The following is a 17,270-nucleotide window of genomic DNA, read 5'->3' as shown; positions in this document are numbered from 1 at the left end:
GGTTTCCCACTGCAGAAAGTATGTTTTCTTAGGGAAGAAAGTGTGTTTTCATGAGGTACCATTTCATGCCAATCAGAATGGCTGCAATCCATAAGTCTACAAGCAATAAATGCTGGAGAGGGTGTGGAGAAAAGGGAACTCTTCTTACACTGTTGGTGGGAATGCAAACTAGTACGGCCACTATGGAGAACAGTGTGGAGATTCCTTAAAAAACTGGAAATAGAACTGCCTTATGATCCAGCAATCCCACTGCTGGTCATACACACTGAGGAAACCAGAAGGGAAAGAGACACGTGTACCCCAATGTTCATTGCAACACTCTTTATAATAGCCAGGACATGGAAGCAACCTAGATGCCCATCAGCAGATGAATGGATAAGAAAGCTGTGGTACATATACACAATGGAGTATTACTCAGCCATTAAAAAGAATACATTTGAATCAGTTCTAATGAGATGGATGAAACTGGAACCTATTATACAGAGTGAAGTAAGCCAGAAAGAAAAACACCAATACAGTATACTAACGCATATATATGGAATCTAGAAAGATGGTAACAATAACCCTGTGTACGAGACAGCAAAAGAGACACTGATGTATAGATCAGTCTTATGGACTCTGTGGGAGAGGGAGAGGGTGGGGAGATTTGGGAGAATAGCATTGAAGCATGTATAATATCATGTATGAAACAAGTCGCCAGTCCAGGTTCAATGCACGGTACTGGATACTTGGGGCTGGTGCACTGGGACGACCCAGAGGGAGGGTAGGGGAGGGAGGAGGGAGGAGGGTTCAGGATGGGGAACGCGGGTATACCTGTGGCGGATTCATTTCGATATTTGGCAAAACTAATACAATATTGTAAAGTTTAAAAATAAAATTAAAAAAAAAGAAAGTGTGTTTTCCTCAGCGGCAACTCCCGCTCCATGATAAAGCCTGGCCCTGGAGAGAGGAGGCACATGCTGTCTGCTCTCCACTATCTGAGGCCGGCTGACAATTGCAGGTGGGAGGGAGGGAGTGGGGAGCGAGGGAGCCCTGGCACACACTCACCTGTGTCCACCCTGCCATAGTCTACAAAGATCTGCAGCATGACCGAGCCCAGCAGGTACCCGAAAGCTGGTCCAAACACGGCGATGGCAAACAGGATGGCTGGAGAGGGGAGAGAGAAAGGCTGCTGAGGGGGCTGAGAGGACTGAGGGGGGCACCCAGGCTCTTTCCCTCACCGAGGGGTTCCCGGGACATTCCCCAGTCTGTCCCCTGGCCCTGACAAGTCCACACCTGTAGCATTTCCCACAGACAATGCCAGAGCCACTCGAGACCCTGGAAGGTGTGGAACCCAAGCTGCTTCTCCTCTGGCTAGATGCCAGAGCGATCTGCTTGCTGGGAGAGAAGCAGCCTCCTGGGCATTTACAGATGAAGGCCCAGGCGTGGGCTGGGGGCAAGGCTCCTTGCAGGTATGATGTGGCAGCCGTGGTGGGAGCTTGTGGGCCACAGAGCCTCTGGATGTGGCCTGTCTGGTCTGGGCCCTGAGGATATGCTCAGTGTGGCTTGTTCTAAGGGAAGAATTTGGTCATTTGCTATCTATTTTGGGCTTCCCTGGTGGCTCAGATGGTAAAGTGTCTGTCTGCAATGTAGGAGACCCGGGTTCGATCCCTAGGTCAGGAAGATCTTCTGGAGAAGGAAATGGCAGCCCACTCCAGTACTCTTGCCTGGAAAATCCCATGGATGGAGGAGCCTGGTAGGCTACAGTCCATGGGGTTGCAAAGAGTAGGACATGACTGAGCGATGTCACTTTCACTTTATCTATTTTGCATGTTTTTCTATGAGGCCAACTTGTCCTATGGGTGGCTCAGAAGACACGTGTGCTGGCCGGTGCCTGGTCTGGAAAGCAGTGGTGCTGCTCCTGACCAGTAGCTTGACCCGATACTTGACCACGTACTGCTGGTCAAGGAGCTGCCCTGTTCCTGGCCCGGGACCAAGGGGTCATGCAGATACCCTCGGGGACTCCCACGGCTCCAGCGCCCAGAGACCGTGGGCCCCATCCTTCTGGTGAAAAGCTGCAGCCTGGGCTGGGGCTCAAACAAGGTGCGTCAGGTCCCCAGACCTCTGTATGCCTTGGCTGTGCCATGTGAGGACCCGCCCCCAACCCAAGCCCTCTTCAAGCCTGACTCACAGATGTACAGGGGCGAGTTGTTGGGCTCCGAGAAGTCATCCACGTAGGAGATCCCAAATGGCTGGATGGGCACCGTGCCGATGCCTGCCAGTAGCTGGGCGATCACCATCAGGCCCCACATGCTGCTGGTCTCCTTCTGAGAGTCCTGGGGGCTGCTGTGGCACTTGCTGGGGGGCAGGCCCTGCCAGGATTTCTGACAGAGCTCGGTCTGGAGGTGGCTGCTATTCCCTGCAGTGGGAGAGCACACACCCGTCACTGCCACCCTGGTGTCCTGCTATGACCTCTAAACCCGGCCTTTCTCCCAGGCCTTCTTGGAGTGGCTCTAGAAACAATGGTGAGAGGAGGGGAGAGGCGGACTCCCTGCTCTAAGGGGACCTAGCCCGCATTGGGTGGGAGAGGCATCTTCCTCTTCTGGGGGACCATTCTTTCCCCTGTCTGGGTACTGGCAGAGGGGTGGTGTTCGTAACACGAAGCTTCGGCCCTGGAGGCAAGGCCATCCAGCGGGGAAATGGGGAGCCAAGATCCACATCCAGGCTTGTGGGCCTTCAGCGCCCCTGTGGGCAGCTTCAGGCTCAGGCCCCCAAGATGTGTTTTCTCTTTAGCAAGACAGAAGTCATTCTGTACCCCAGAAGACGGTGTTGCCTCCAGCCTGGAAGGCTCCCAGGGGTCATGACTCCCAGAATTCTCCCTCTTGGATAAGCCACACATTGGGTCACACTAAGGAGCCCTGCTGCCAAAGGCATTGAACGTGCTACCCAGTCTGGCCAAGGATCAAGAATTTGGGATGCTAAAGGGATTTTGACACCCTCTGGTTCAAACCTCCTGTTCCAGATAGGGGCTGAGGCTGCACCCACAAGAAGAGCCAGGCTGCACCTACTGTGAGGGCCCCAGAGGCCCCATCGTGGCCTGTGGGCACCAGTGCCCATGGCTTTGGGGACCTGGCCAGGCTGGCCTGCTGTTCCCATGCACTGTTTCCAATTTGGCCCACACTAAACAGACAGCACTGCCAGCTCTCCAAGGCCCTGAGGGCTCCTTTCCACGAGATGCCTTCTTTCCCAGCCTTGAAGAGGCCAATGGAAACCACTAACATCCCTGACCCTGCTCCGTGGGGTTCAGTTTCACTCTCATTTGTCCTTTCAGAGAGGACAGAGCTCCGAGCTGGGTGGACCTCAGAGTCCCGTGGAGAGGAACCATGAGGGCTGTGGACAAGATCTGTCCATCCTCCTCGACTCTGCCTGGTACTGTTGAGCTCAGGGCTGCTCTGGGCGGTAGGGCTGGTGAGGGGTCTGCCCTCCTCATCTCATCTCCCCTCCTCTTCACCAGACACACATGCTTCATCCAGCCAGGCCTCCCCATCTCCCTTCCTCTTCACTGGAGTTTGTGTTGAACACGTGTGAAAACTGCTGGCTTGGGGGTCCCCTCATCAATCAGGGAGGCCTGCTCAGTAAAAGCAAAGGAGGCCAAGATGTCATCTGGTCAAGGTCGTCCAGACCTGATAATAGCTGCACGCAAGGAAGCTCTGTGCACCCAGCCTAGCGCCCAGCCCCTTTGGTTAGTGTCCCTCTATCCCATCCATTATCCTGCCTTTCAGTGCAGGGTATGGGGTTTGGGTAGAGTGGTCCAACCACAAGGGTAGGTGGGAGACAGACTCTTAGAGGGAGGTAGCTTTGCTGACATGGGAAGGAAGCTATAACATCTTGTAGATTCAAAAACTACCTAGTAGTTTGGAGAAGAACATGATCCCTAATTTGTAAAACTTATGTGATCTTGTTGAATATGCAGAGAAAAACTGGAAGACCATGGCTGTTCCAGGGTGATGGGATTGTGGCATCTTTGCATGCATGTGTGTTTGCCTCTGTGTACTTTCTAATTTTTCTATAAGGAACACATGATGCTTTTGAAATGAAGCAACAGCGAAAACTTTTCAATTAAAAATATTTTTCATAAAAAGTATATAGCCAAACTTTAACAATCATTCTCACTTCTTATTTCTTGGTTCCAGAGCTGTTGCCCTGGGCCTGCAGAGGTGTGCTTCACACCAGAGCCAAGTTTCTCTGACACCCATCTTCCCCGAGGCCTCTCCTTGGTGGAGTGCTGGGCTCTTCTCTGACTTACATGCTCTCCTGTAGAGACCCAAATTCCAGCACCAGAATTTTAAAACTTCCCCTTACTGCACAAGCAGACACTGCCAAGGCTGTGACGTACTTTGTGTCCCGCCTAGAGGTTACTGGCCCATCTAAGTGGCTGCTTTGGGGCAGAGCTGGCATTTGAACCCATGTGTGCCTGATTCAAAGTCCTTAATGAAATCAAGTCTGAAATGGCAGCTCTGAAAAGATCCAACACAGGTTTTGCAGGGATGGGGGAGGCAGGTCTGGGGTGATTCCTCTGCTCCTCCCTAGTTACATTCAAGCACATAAGCCCTCTGATCTCTGTAGGTGGCTGGGAACCTCCTCCCAGAAAGAGGTATCCTGGGAAGGGCTGGCTGCTGGGAGTTCTGCTGAAATCCGAGACAAAGAGACAAAACGAGCAGAGTATAAAGAGTGAAGAAATTGGTTTTGGTGAAATTAGCCAAACACGGAAAGGCAAATACTGTATGATCTCACTATACATGGAATCTAAACTAGTCAAATATATAGAAGCAGGGAGCAGATGGTGGTTGCCAGGGACCAGGGGAAGGAGAAAGGGGAGGCTATGGTGAAGAGTAAGAAGCTTCAGTTCTGTCAGAGAAGTTCTAGAGATCTGCTAGATGGCATAGTGCCTATAGATAACAATACCACACTGTAGACTCAACATTTACTTACAGGGTAGATCTTAAGTGTTCTTAACACACACACGCACACAATAATAATTATTATTATTAAAGGAAATTTGGGGACATGATGGATATGCTTTGACGGTGATGACAATTTCATGGGTGTATACTTAAACTCATTAAGTTTTATATATTAATATGTATAGCACTTTATGTGTCAATCACATCTCAATAAAGGCATTTTTTTTAAAGAAAGAAAAATTGATTTTAGCCCTAAGTAGCTGTGTGATCTTAAGCAAGTCTCTGACCCTCTCTGAGCTTCAATTTCCCTTTAGGCAGAGACCATAATGTGGCTCGATAGGGACAGCTCCTGTGGGTCACTAAAGGGCTAGAAGGCAATAGTTCCAGAAGGGAGCAGGCATGAAAAGTCAGACCCGCTGGTCAGTCAGCATGGCTGACAGATGTGCTGGCCCCCTTGTAGGAAGGCTGGTATGACCCAGCGGTGCTGCAAGGCTTGACTCTCACTTTAGTCTGGAAGCACAAAACTGTGAAATGTTCCTGCTGAGAAGGAGGAAAGCCCTTCACTGCCCTCAGGAACCCTGTCACCAACACTGCCCCATGTCCAGCTCTCAGAACCAGAGGTGTGGTTCTGGCAGACTCATGCCCACCCCCAGGAGGAGGCCCAGCTGGCCATGGACAGGCAAGACCCACAGATGTTGGAATGGCTAGATTGGGGGCCTGGGATCTGGGTCCTAGTCCTGAATCTGACTCCCTACATCTGTGACCTTGACTTTGAAAGACCTCAGAGGATTCCAGGGAAGGGGCCATGCACAGAGGTGGGTGGTTGCTGGTGAGCTCACAGCTCGCTCTGGGCCCTCAATTTGGCAGCCACTGGGACATCCCAGCTGATGAGCATTTACACACGGTGGGCTGTGCTAATCTTTAGAAAAAGACCCCACTACCCTTCTCAAGACCATTTGGACAGGTTCAGGAATGAGGCCAGAGCAGGCCGCCTGACCTGGGCGGCCTTCTAACCCAACTGGCCAGGTGCAGCTCTGTGGTCACTCAGTCGGCACACACGCCCTGCTCACCTCCTTCTGCCAATTTTGAGCTGAAGCATGTCTAAAGGACTGATAAATTAAAAAGCTGCCACCAAGTTCTCAAATGGGCATTTGTTCTTAGAAGATTCAAACAAATTTCAAGTAGATTTTGCATGAGGAAATGAGCAAAGTTTGGAGTTCCCTAAAACCATGGGCTGTTATCACTTGCAAATGTGCTTGGCTAAGCTGCCTGTCCCTGTCTAGGTGTGACAAAAGCTCCCTCTCAGTGTTGTCTTATCAGCTATGGGGTGGCAGGACCAGGCCTCCCTTTTGCGCTAGGTGGCAAATGACCACACCGGGAAAGAGGTGCAAAGCACTGGCCCCTGCTCCCAGTGCAGCCACTGAAGAACCACACCCAGGCCTGTCAGCTTCCGTGGACGATGCCTGCCTCACTCTTGGCTGTTCAGTTACTTGGTCAAGTGTGACTGGGGGCAGGCACTCTGCTGGGGTGACTGAGACAAGCCCAGGAGCTGCCATTCCAAAGCCTCTGACTGCTGTGGGACACTCATCATCAAAGAAGCAACCACAATATTGTCAAAATATTGGTCAAATAAAAATCCCATTGAAATACCACTTGCCACCCTTTGAAAAACAGAAAACAAATGCTGGGCACTGCTGGTAAGAATGTAAAATAGCGCAGCCACTGTGGCAAATGGTATAGTTCTTCAAAAAGTTAAAAATTGAACTACCATATTATCCAGCATTTACACTTTGGGTAAATAGTATTTTACCCAAATACCACTCTGGGTATTTGCCCAAAAGAAATCAAAGCTGGGACTTAAAGAGATATTTGTACACCAATGTTCATAGCAAGATCATCTGCAATAGCCAAAAGGGGGAAATGATGCAAATGTCCATCAACGGATGAATGGATAAACATAATGTGACACACACATACAGTGGAATAACACTGAGCCTTATACACCTGCTCCATTGCAAATGAATGAACCTTGAAGTCAGGCTCACTGAAATGAGCCTGACACAAAACTACAAATATTGCATGATTCCATTTACATGAGGACCCTAGAATAGATAAATTCATAGAGACAGAAAGCAGAATGGTGGCTGCCAGGCAGGGGCTGGGAGGAGGAGGAAGAGGGAGTTAGTGTTTAAGGAGTACAGTTTCCGTTGGGAAAGATGCAAACGTTCTGGAGATGGATGGTAAGAATGGTTGTACAATAGCATGAAAGTGTTTAATGCCCTGAACTGGACACATTAAAATGGCAAATTTTATGTTATGTATAGTTTACCACAATAAAAAAATACAGCCTGGTATCCACTGAGTTGGGCTCCCAGGTAGCAGTAGCAATAAAGAACCCACCTGCCAATGCAAGAGATGTGGGTTGATTCCTGGGTTGGGAATATACCCTGGAGGAGGGCACAGCAACCCACTCCGGTATTCTCGCCTGAAGAATCCCAGGGACAGAGGAGCCTGGCAGGCTACAGTCCATGGTCACAAAGAGTCGGACACGACTGGGGCGACTAGCATGCACACTCACATCCACTGAACTGGAAAGGAAAGTGTACCAGGGAGCATGTGGGGGAGGCGCCAAACCCAGGCTCACTGGGGAGAGGATTTGGGAAGGATTCCTGGAGGACATGGGCTCTGAACTGAGAAGACTCAATAGGACGAGACAGAAGGGAAGAGCGCAGAGGTTTGGTGGGGTCAGTGTGCAAACACCACTACGGTGAGACCTGGCCAGCCCTGGAGGGCTGCTGTGTCCCATGAAGGGGCCTGGATTATATCCTAATGAGAACCCACAGGGTCATGATCATGAAGGGGAGATTAACCAGTGTTCAAGACCCATGTGGAAACAGCGGAATTGACCCAGCCAAGAGCTACTTGGATAGTAAAACAGGTGAGGCTGCGTGCTATGTGAGAGGCAGGCAGGGGTTGCTGGTCCAATCCACGGCTGTGAGCACAGGATTGCTCAGCCCAGGGCGGGTATGCAGCAGATACACAAGGCCAGGCTTGTTGTATGGGAGCAGGAGCCTGAGAAACAAAGGGCCAGGGAAAAGTACTTCTTTTAAGAGTTCTTGTTTTTAATTTTACTGATTCTTATTATTCAACTAAAGTCATATTCATTAGAACATTGTTGCTGGCAAAATTATTTTTCTGTGAGCCATTTAACAGTGATCAAAGCTCATAAAAATGTTGACTGGCTTATTAAGCCTTTACATAGCATGTTGCACGGTGCACCAAGGCCACAAAAGTCCTCATGAAATTTCACCTAATGAAGTGTCCAGGAAGCAAAATTCTCTGGGGATCTTTTAACTGTTTTACATTAACTTTTAGAATGTTAGATTACCTGTCAGAAACTGCCTTTATTAAACATGCGCATTTTCAAAAATAATCAATCGGCCCCAGTTAAATCCAAGTCTACCGAGTTCCTCTTGGAGCATTCTGCACTCCAAATTGATTCAAGGTCTCCCAACAAACTTTCTTTTCCTTATGCCAGCCCTAAATGGGGCCAGCCCTAAATGGGGCCACCCCACCCTGACCAGGCTCTGACACAGGTGAAAGGGAACGAGAAGTTCCTCCACCTGGGAGCACCACCCTCAGGAAGGGAAGCGGCAGCTGTCTGTCCCGGGGGCAGGGTGCCCTGGACCCAGGTAGAGTAGTGTGTGGTGGTGGGTGAGACCACTGCTTCCTGACTTATTGTGGAAAAGGTGTCTGCATCAGAGACAGAATGTGGGCCTTCCAAGAGCCCATGCCTGGGCCTCCCTGCAGTGGGCAGCCATGGCCAGCTCACTCTGGTGAAGACAGTCTTCTAGAAGTTAAAATATTAGGCTCTTCTCTTAAAAAGAAGACAGTGATGGAGTGACAAGACCTCGTATCAAGACCCTTTGGCAGAACTGGGGGGCTCAACTTTCTGCAGCCCACCCCCTTCTCTTCCCTGGAGCAAATTCAGCAGCTCAGCCCATGTGAAGAAGCAAGAGCAGCCTCTCTTCATTTTTTGGGCATTTCAGCAAAGGCCAGGCACCCAGTCTTCTCCACTGACTTACAGAACCTCATTGCCCTCCTCCTCCTCAGACCTGCCCACCGTCAGATCCTGTGATAAGGTCAGAGAAAAGCCCACCAATTCCAGCCACAGTCCCAGGGGCTGCCTGCCTCCAACTTGAGGGGCCTGGGAAAGGGAAGGAGGGAGGTGTGTTCATTAGCTGACTGTCAGTCTATTTCCCATCTTCCCTGAGGCCCACTTCTGGAAGGCTCAAGCTTATCAGAGCACATTCTTCTTCCCACAAGACACCAGAGATCTAGCTGTGCCAGTTATCACAGGGCTGCGAGATGCTAACTAGAAACAGGCCGGGACCTCTCCCCTCCTTCAGCTACCCCCCATACCAGCCCAGCTGCATGCCAGTCAACCCTTTGACTCACCCCACAATTTAAATACACAGAATTTCAGCTCTAATTTCTAAACAGCTCCTCCAGTTTGGAAAGAGGGGACGTAGTAGGGCTACCTTCCTGGAGCAGGACCCACAGAGATGGGCGGATCTGGGCAGACCAAGGTCTGGCCTCTTCACTGTTCAAGGACACACAGTCCAGTGTGGCCAGGCTGAGGTAGTAGGCTATCAAGGGTCTAAATAAGAATCTCTGAACAAAAATCCAGCCCTGGGGCTATGAGAGGATGCTAGAAGGTTTGAGCAACACAGGAAGGCCATGGCAGGAGCGGGCTTTCCTCTGACTAATCTTTCTTGTCATTCTAGTAGAGGAAAGAGAGAATTCTTGCCAGGAAACAGGAGGGCAGCACCTTTAGAGCTACCCATTACCTCCCCACTCAGAAGGGGGCACTGCTGGTGGGTGAGTAGGGCCAAAGGAGGAGGAGGTTAGCAAGACCTCAGAAGCAGCCCATAAGAGTACAACAGAAAAAGGCAGTGGTGCTTCCAGAGAGTTTCCTGGAAGCACACCCAATGTGCCAAGCTTCACTGGACTATCAGTAAGCTCCTGGACCCTCATTCAGAATGTTCCACTCTGAAGGACCTGTTTCCTCATCCTCCTAAATTCGGCTACTCAACAGTTCTTCCTGGAACTCTGGCAACACCCACCAGGAGGCCTGGAACAGGCTGTCCAAACTCATGATGGAGATCTCCAAGTCATTTATAAAGTGACCTGTTTGCAGAGCAGAAGTGGCTGGGTTCCTTGTCAATCCATCATGCCCCTGTGACAACACGTGTTCTTTTCCAACTAGACTAAGCCTCCCCTTAGACAACAATTCCTATGGGCATGTGCCTTCTGACTTTCATTTTGGGAATCTAAGAGAAAACATTAAGAGAAAAAAAATTAAGATAAAACATTCTTCTGCACCAGCAGAAATGAACAGAGTTGGGGTTGACAGCCAGAGTCACATGCTTGAGCAGTGCAAGGAATCGTATTTTGAAATCAGACAGACCAGGTTCAAATGGGAATTCTCAGAACCTTAGTCTCTTCATCTCTGAAACAGATATAGATACTAACATCGACTTTGTAATCGTCTTATTCAGATTAAAACTAATAACAGTAACAAAACCTGGGATATGGTGATTACACAATAACATCAATTTTCATTCAAAGTTTCAAGCCAGAAACTTTGAGAAATTCAGACAGATGAGAGAGATGTCAGAACTCTTGAGACATTGTTGCCCAGGTTTTTAAGACTTGGGAACTGGGTCCAGAAACCAGAAACAAGTAAGATCAGTGCTGGTCACTAGAAATGAATGGATATAATAAAGGAGTTGAGGGCAAGTGGGTTGCTTGCAAGGATTCACATCCATGCAGGGAAAGAGTGAGCTTAGGGGAGTGGAAGAAGAGGGTTCCTTTGCTCTGTTCTCAAGACTGGGTTTCCAAGGCTGAGACTGAGGCTGGACACCCTTTCCCACACAGCTTTTCAGTACTAAAGAGGCCATGGGGAAATGCCTACTTGTACTGAGAAGGCCATAACCAGCGAGGTCGGTGTGAGAGGGCAAGTCCATTATGCACAGGGTGATGCTGCAGACAAGGGACGTGCCTCCAGCCTGTCACCTCCCTCCTGCACACACACCTGCTCCTGAGGAACTGCCATCAGACCAGGGAAAGAGGAATTGCCTGGCTCATCTTGCATCAAAACTGTTTCTTAGTGGATAGGAAGGGAAGAAGACACACCTGAAGGAACAGGAGGGAGGCTCAGAGCCATTTAATTTTAGTATTCAAAGAGAATGCGTGCTTAATTTGCACACTCCCAATTGGGAGTGAAGCAGAATTTATTGTTCACAGATTTATTAACAGGCTGATGAGGAGCAATTTGAAGGGGAAAAAATGGGATGAGCTGAGCCAACATGAGTTCATCAAGAGCCAGTCATGCCAAACCAACCTCATTTCCTTTGTTAATGGGGCTCCGAGACCGGCAGGAAGCCGTAACACGGTGTTACTTGACTGGAGGAAGCCTTTTAACAAAGCCAGTCATGATATCCTGACTGATACACAGACTAGATGCAGACGCGTGGCTGAGCGTCCTCTGGGGAGAACGTCTCAAAGCGTGCCTGGTGCAGGCGCGGACGGGCCAGGGTGACCTGGAAGACGGTGGCTCTCAGGGTCCATCGTGCAACTCAGCCCTGGGCACGGCTGAGAACAGCTGACATATTTGTGAATGACATGAATGGCCTGAGGCTGGTATCAGTGGTTAATAAGACAGTCCAAAGGTTGAAAATTCAAAATTAAGACCCAAGGTTATGAGGAGGGGCTCCAAACAAAGGGACTGAATCTAAGGGAGTCCATGGGGGCTGCTATACCAAAGGGTCACAGCCTGGGCAGCTTACAAACAGCAGAATGGTTTCTCACAGTTCTGGACACAGGAAGCCCAAAATCAGGGTGCCGGCATGCTGGGGTTCCGGTGGGAGCTGGACTGCTGACTTTCTCTTGCAATCTCACGGGGCTGAAAGAGCCAGCCAGCTCTCTAGCCTCTTCCACAGAGGCATGGACCCCACCAGGGGGCTCCACCTCCATGAGCTCCCTGCCTCCAAAAACCTGACTGTTCTTGGCTGCTTCCCCCTTTAGATCTCTGAGCCTTACTTACATTCCCTGACGGAGGCCAATCCAAGCTCTGGGTCCTGCAGTCCTTTTGTTCCCTTAGAGAAAGAGCAGGAGCTCCTCCCTGTGTCCCCTGGGGGGTCCTCAGAGGCGGCCTCGATGGTTTCTTCAAACCATAGTGCTTTGCAGGACAGGGGCTGGCACCCTACTTCTGTGGGGCCATCCCCCTGACAGTTTTCCTGGGGTGATCACAGCCTCTGGAATAGTAACCAGTCTTCCTTTCCAGTCTGAGTGTGGACTCTCCTCAGGAAACCACCTCCCTGCCTTGGGTGGGCCCAAGACAGACAGTCCACAACGGGTCCCCGAGAGGCCCTCTTCCCAGAGGAGCCAGGACGCAGGGTGCAGCCTGGCTCACAGGCGTCCCTCCCCTCCCCTCCAGACCCAAGCAGGCCTATACCCCCAGCCTCATTCCTGAGCAAGGGAAGTGATGAACAAGCCTCCAGGGGAGGCAGAGTGACGCTCAGGTCTCTACTGGGGCCTGTACTGGAGACCCAGAAGAACAAGGGTTGTGACTCTGCCACACAACAGAGGCAAGCACTCTCCGGTCAGCTGCTAGGGCTATCTCTCAGAGAGGCCCGTTCTCTGTGGCCCCAGCTCTTTTCCCGGCCATCCCCTGACAGGCAACACAGCAGCCTGGTGTTTTCTGTCGTGTCTCCACACTCATTTCTTGTCCTTCCTATACTGTGTATTGAAAATGTGTTCCACATCAAGTCTCATTAGCTTCGTTGTGCTCATCAGTTCGGGAATATTTTCCTCTCAGTTGACTTAATAACACTCATGTGTTTTGTGACTTTCCCCTCGTTGTTTTCTCTTCCTTTTCAGGTTAAATAGATCCAACTGGCCAGGCTGTGCGACCATACACCCACTTACACCCCGCAACACACACGCTGACATTTATGTAAGTGTAGGACCCCAACCCCTGCCAGGCTGCTCCCCCACGTCCATCCCTGTCTGCACCTCCACACCCACAAGACCCCCACCCTCTCCACACTTCTGGTACACACCCACACCCCCCCCACACACACACACATGCACTTCTTCCCTTACACACCCACCTCTTCCACGTACAGCCACCTACCACCACAGAGAACAGCCTCCCTTACACACACTCCCATACACCCCCAAAACACACTCCTTCCCCACCACGTCCCTCTCACCCCATGGCCAGATGCTGCCCCTTGAACAGCCCTGAGCTCAGCATCCCTGAGCAGTTCCCTCAGTGCCAGGACCCTGCGTGGCTCTGGGGTTCAGTGCCATGGGTTCTGCTCCGGGGCTGAGCATCCTCCAGTGAAGGGGCTCAGTCACTCAGGGGCCTGAGGCTCCTGTCCCCAGGCCTTCCCACCACCCTCCTGCCACTTCTGATGAACAAGCATGGGTGAGGAGCTGGCAACTTCACAAATAGGGGACTAGAAAGCAACTCTTCCCTTTCTTTTCTTGACCGCTCCAAAAATACCATCGACTCCCCCGACCCCACAGTTCCCACAGGAAACCCCCTCCCGTGTGCATCCATTGTCTGCGAGGAGCTGACTTCCCTCTGGCCTTGGCTCAGGACCTCTCCCAGGTTACACCTACTCCTCCCAGACACTGGTTTCCGAAGACACTTCTGTCTCCCGGGGGAAATGGTCTCCTGTTGGCCTGTCTCCCACCTATCCCAACTTCTCCACGCATTCCAGAAGTGGTCTTAGAGGCTTTGGCTCGGTGGCTAGTCTTTTCTCTAAAGGCGCCAGGCATATTTCCGGACCCCACTGACATTTAGAAAATCTAAACACTCAAAAACGTCTGCATGGCCTTTTTAGAATTAGCAATTAGTTGTTAAAGGTCTCTGCGATTCCCACAATGGCTCCATCTCTAATTTGTTTTTCCTAAAACACTTTTCATTTCCCATGTCCATTTCTGGAGCAGCTCTGCTCCAAAGGGAAAGAATCAGCAGGCAACACATGATACCAGGTCCAGGGGTCACTGCTGATGAGTAAGAGATTTCACATACCACATCAAGGGCAGGCAAAGAGAAGTGTGCTGAACAGCTACTGTGGGCCAAGCACTTTATCTACACAATTTAATTTTACTTTTGCCCTTAGAACATGCTGAAAGTGGAGAAATTATTGTTCCCACTTTACAGATTAAGAAACTGAGGCTCAGAAAGGTGAACAGCAGCTTGCTTGAGGAGACTTAGCACCTACATGGCTTAGCTGGGATTTGAAAGTCTCTGTTCTCTCTCCCCATTACCAGGTACCTCCAACTTAAGGGTCTAGGAACGGATCAGAACAGCAGCCTAAGCTTCAGGAAAGAGAAATCCTATGGCCTCACATGTGAAGGTGTGGCAAGGATATGCCCAGGAGGGGCCGTGCTCCAGCTAGAGCAGAGGACGGATGGACGGTGAGGACCAGGGAGAAGCTGCAGTCAGATACCCTAAGGATGCCCAGCCTGTTGGCCGGGAGCTGTCAGACACTCCATAGGAAGCAGGCGCTTCCTCATTTGGAACCCTTGTTTACCCAGCATAATACATGTATTGTCCCCACCACCGCTGGTTATAAAGGCCACCACTGAATAGTTGCTGCATGTGCCAGCCACTGGGCTAAACTTAGAGCACACATCCTTCAGTCCTTGCAGCCGGGCGAGGGAGACTCCATTTTATACAGGGAGGTACTGAGACTTAGCTGCGAAGGAAGTGGCCCAAGGCCATGCTGTTAAGGGTCTCAAAGCCCAGCTTCGGACGTAGGACTGTCCAGATGCATGTCACCCTTCAGGGTGGTGCATTTAATGAAATTCATTTGTTGTTGATGTCTTGCATAGTTCAAAACTGAAGTTCCCATAGGAATACATTTGAAGAATCATACTTCAAAATTTTCCCATGAAGTGAAACTTTATAAATATTTTTGTTTGCACATATTAGCATAGTACATGCCCTCGCTGCACTGGCACCCACAGCCTCAGCTAGGTCCCACAGTGTGGCTCCTGGGCCAAAGTCCTCCTTAGCCCGAGCCCCTGGCAACATGAAGATGCCCTGAAGGTAGCCCAGCCCTGAGCACTTCCAGCTGCTGCTCTGATCCCAGCCAGCACGAGAGGGACTGTGTCCTATTGTTGCAAATAGAATCGACACAAACAAAAACACAAGGACCTCACTCTCTTGGCCAGCTTTTCCTTCCTGCAGGTTGAGAGGCAAGTCTTGTTCTTTCCTCTCTCCCTAGAGGTGGGCTAAAAGCTGGAGTGTTTGCCTAGGAGCAGGGAGGATGGTGGTGGAAAGGACCCAAGCCACCTGACCATCCCTAACAAGGGGCAGAGGGGTTGCTTTCAGAGCCCCGCCCATCTCCACCCACCCTCTTTGGTGGCTGCTCTGTGCGGAGCCATTGCCCTCGGTATGTGGCCCGGGCTAGGGGAGGCTGGGGGAGCCCGCCCTAGGCTAGGCAGGCCACCGTGTGGCGCCTGGCAGGATGCCCTCCCTGCAGCCTGGCCCCAGCGTCTGGGGCTCCCCTGCTGATTTCGTTACCCCATTCTTCTTGCTGATGGGGAAGGACTGGGATCTTGCATTGGAGTGGGCATGGCACAAGGCTTTCCGATGTGGCCAGCAAATCCTGACTCTCCTTCTGAGCTGGCCTCAGATCTTTTGTCTAGATCAAGGAGAGGGAAAGAGCTTAGACCCCTAGGCTTGGGTCTGTCTTCCTCTTGCGCCTACTTGAAGCAAGACTCAGGCTTAAACAGTCCAAACAGATCCAAGGCCACAATTAATTATAAGAAACAATTAGTTCACTGGGGACTACCATGGAGGTGGGGAAAAGAGTCCCACGGCCAGAACTCAACTAACATTTCATCATTAGACGTGGCTGTTCCTGATTCACGTTTTTCCCATTCCAGCTCTCTACCTTCCCACTGCAGGTCTCACAGCCTACCTCCCCACACCACAGGCTAGGTCTCACAGCCTACCTCCCCACTGTAGGTCTCACAATCTACAAGGGATTCCCTCCTGGCATGGAGAGTAATTCATCTCTTGGACCCGATCTGCACATATGACTAACAATAAGCCTGGTATTTAAGCAAACAGCAATCAGTTATCCCTTCAGTGCACCCCTCGGTGGCCCATCTATCCTCAGACATCTTGAATTCCAATACAGTGGACCAAGGATGAGCACTTAGGGACTGGCCTCTCACTGGCTGCTCCTCACAAAACCATTGCCACATACCACATCCCTTAAAACAAGTGCAAATTTATCCCAAGCCAGTACATTATCACACATTTAGCTCCAAAGCAGTGGCATTCCAAGGATACCAAGTAAATGCAAATATAAAGCCACTCTTGGGGCAATTCCTACCTCGACCACAAAAAATGTCCACAGTGGGAAGAATTCCCACTATCAGTGACCCTGCCGTCAAACATTACATAACAGAAAGGAAACACTCCACCATGAACAAGAACAAGCAGACACAGAACGTGGGAGGATTAGCATTCTAAAAATCTGTGCCAATAAAACAATCTGAAAGGGATTATAAAAATAGGTACATTCAAAATAACTGATGAAACTAAAATGAAAATAGAAATCATAAGGGATTATCAAGAAACCATGAAAACAGGGCAGGTAATTTGGAAAACTATTTGAAAGTTATACTAGAGAATGTACTTCAGGAAAAACAAAGTTAAATCAATAAGGGTGAGTGAAGTGCAAGAAGCAATGGTGAGCAAAGAAACCAGTAAGCTTGTGGGTAAGTAGAAATAAGTACTGAATTATTTATAAATAACAACTATAGTAATAATGACCACTGGGAGGAAGTTAAAGACAGGCAAAACTAAAATATTAGTCAACAATAACATGGAAGATGGCAGAAGATGATGGGAATCCAAACATTACAGGATCCTTACTTTGTTCTGTTGGAAAATAGAGATAGTCATCAGATGTTTTTGTTGTTGTTCGGTTGCTAAGTCACGTCTGACTCTTTGCGACCCCATGGACTGTAGCCCATCAGGTTTCTCTGTCCATGGGGTTTTCCAGGCAAGAACACTGGAGTGGGTGGCCATTTCCTTGTCCAGGAGATCTTCTTGACTCAAGGATCAAACTCATGTCTCCTGCCTTGGCAGGCAGATTCTTTACCACTGACCAACCTGGAAAGCTCACTCATCAGCTGTAGAGTTTGCTGAATCATGGTTCGTTGTTAAAATGTAAGGGTAACAGTGCTGCACTCAATATGCCAGCAAATTTGGAAAACTCAGCAGTG

General features: G+C 50.1%; 1 protein-coding gene across 1 annotated transcript in view; it reads right to left on the bottom strand.

Moving 5' to 3' along the window:
- SLCO2A1 (solute carrier organic anion transporter family member 2A1) overlaps positions 1-17,270 on the bottom strand; it is a 90,589-nt gene that overhangs the window by 20,330 nt on the left and 52,989 nt on the right. Inside the window, exons 4-5 of the mRNA XM_061421196.1 lie at positions 2,171-2,398; positions 1,048-1,146 (exon numbers count right to left, since the gene is read on the bottom strand). Of these exons, the coding sequence (XP_061277180.1) occupies positions 1,048-1,146; positions 2,171-2,398 (327 nt within the window). The remainder of the gene's footprint in view (positions 1-1,047; positions 1,147-2,170; positions 2,399-17,270) is intronic.

Source organism: Bos javanicus, chromosome 1 (assembly GCF_032452875.1).
Source record: "Bos javanicus breed banteng chromosome 1, ARS-OSU_banteng_1.0, whole genome shotgun sequence".
NCBI classification, from domain to species: Eukaryota; Metazoa; Chordata; class Mammalia; order Artiodactyla; family Bovidae; genus Bos; species Bos javanicus.
This window is presented reverse-complemented; position numbering and strand designations above follow the sequence as displayed.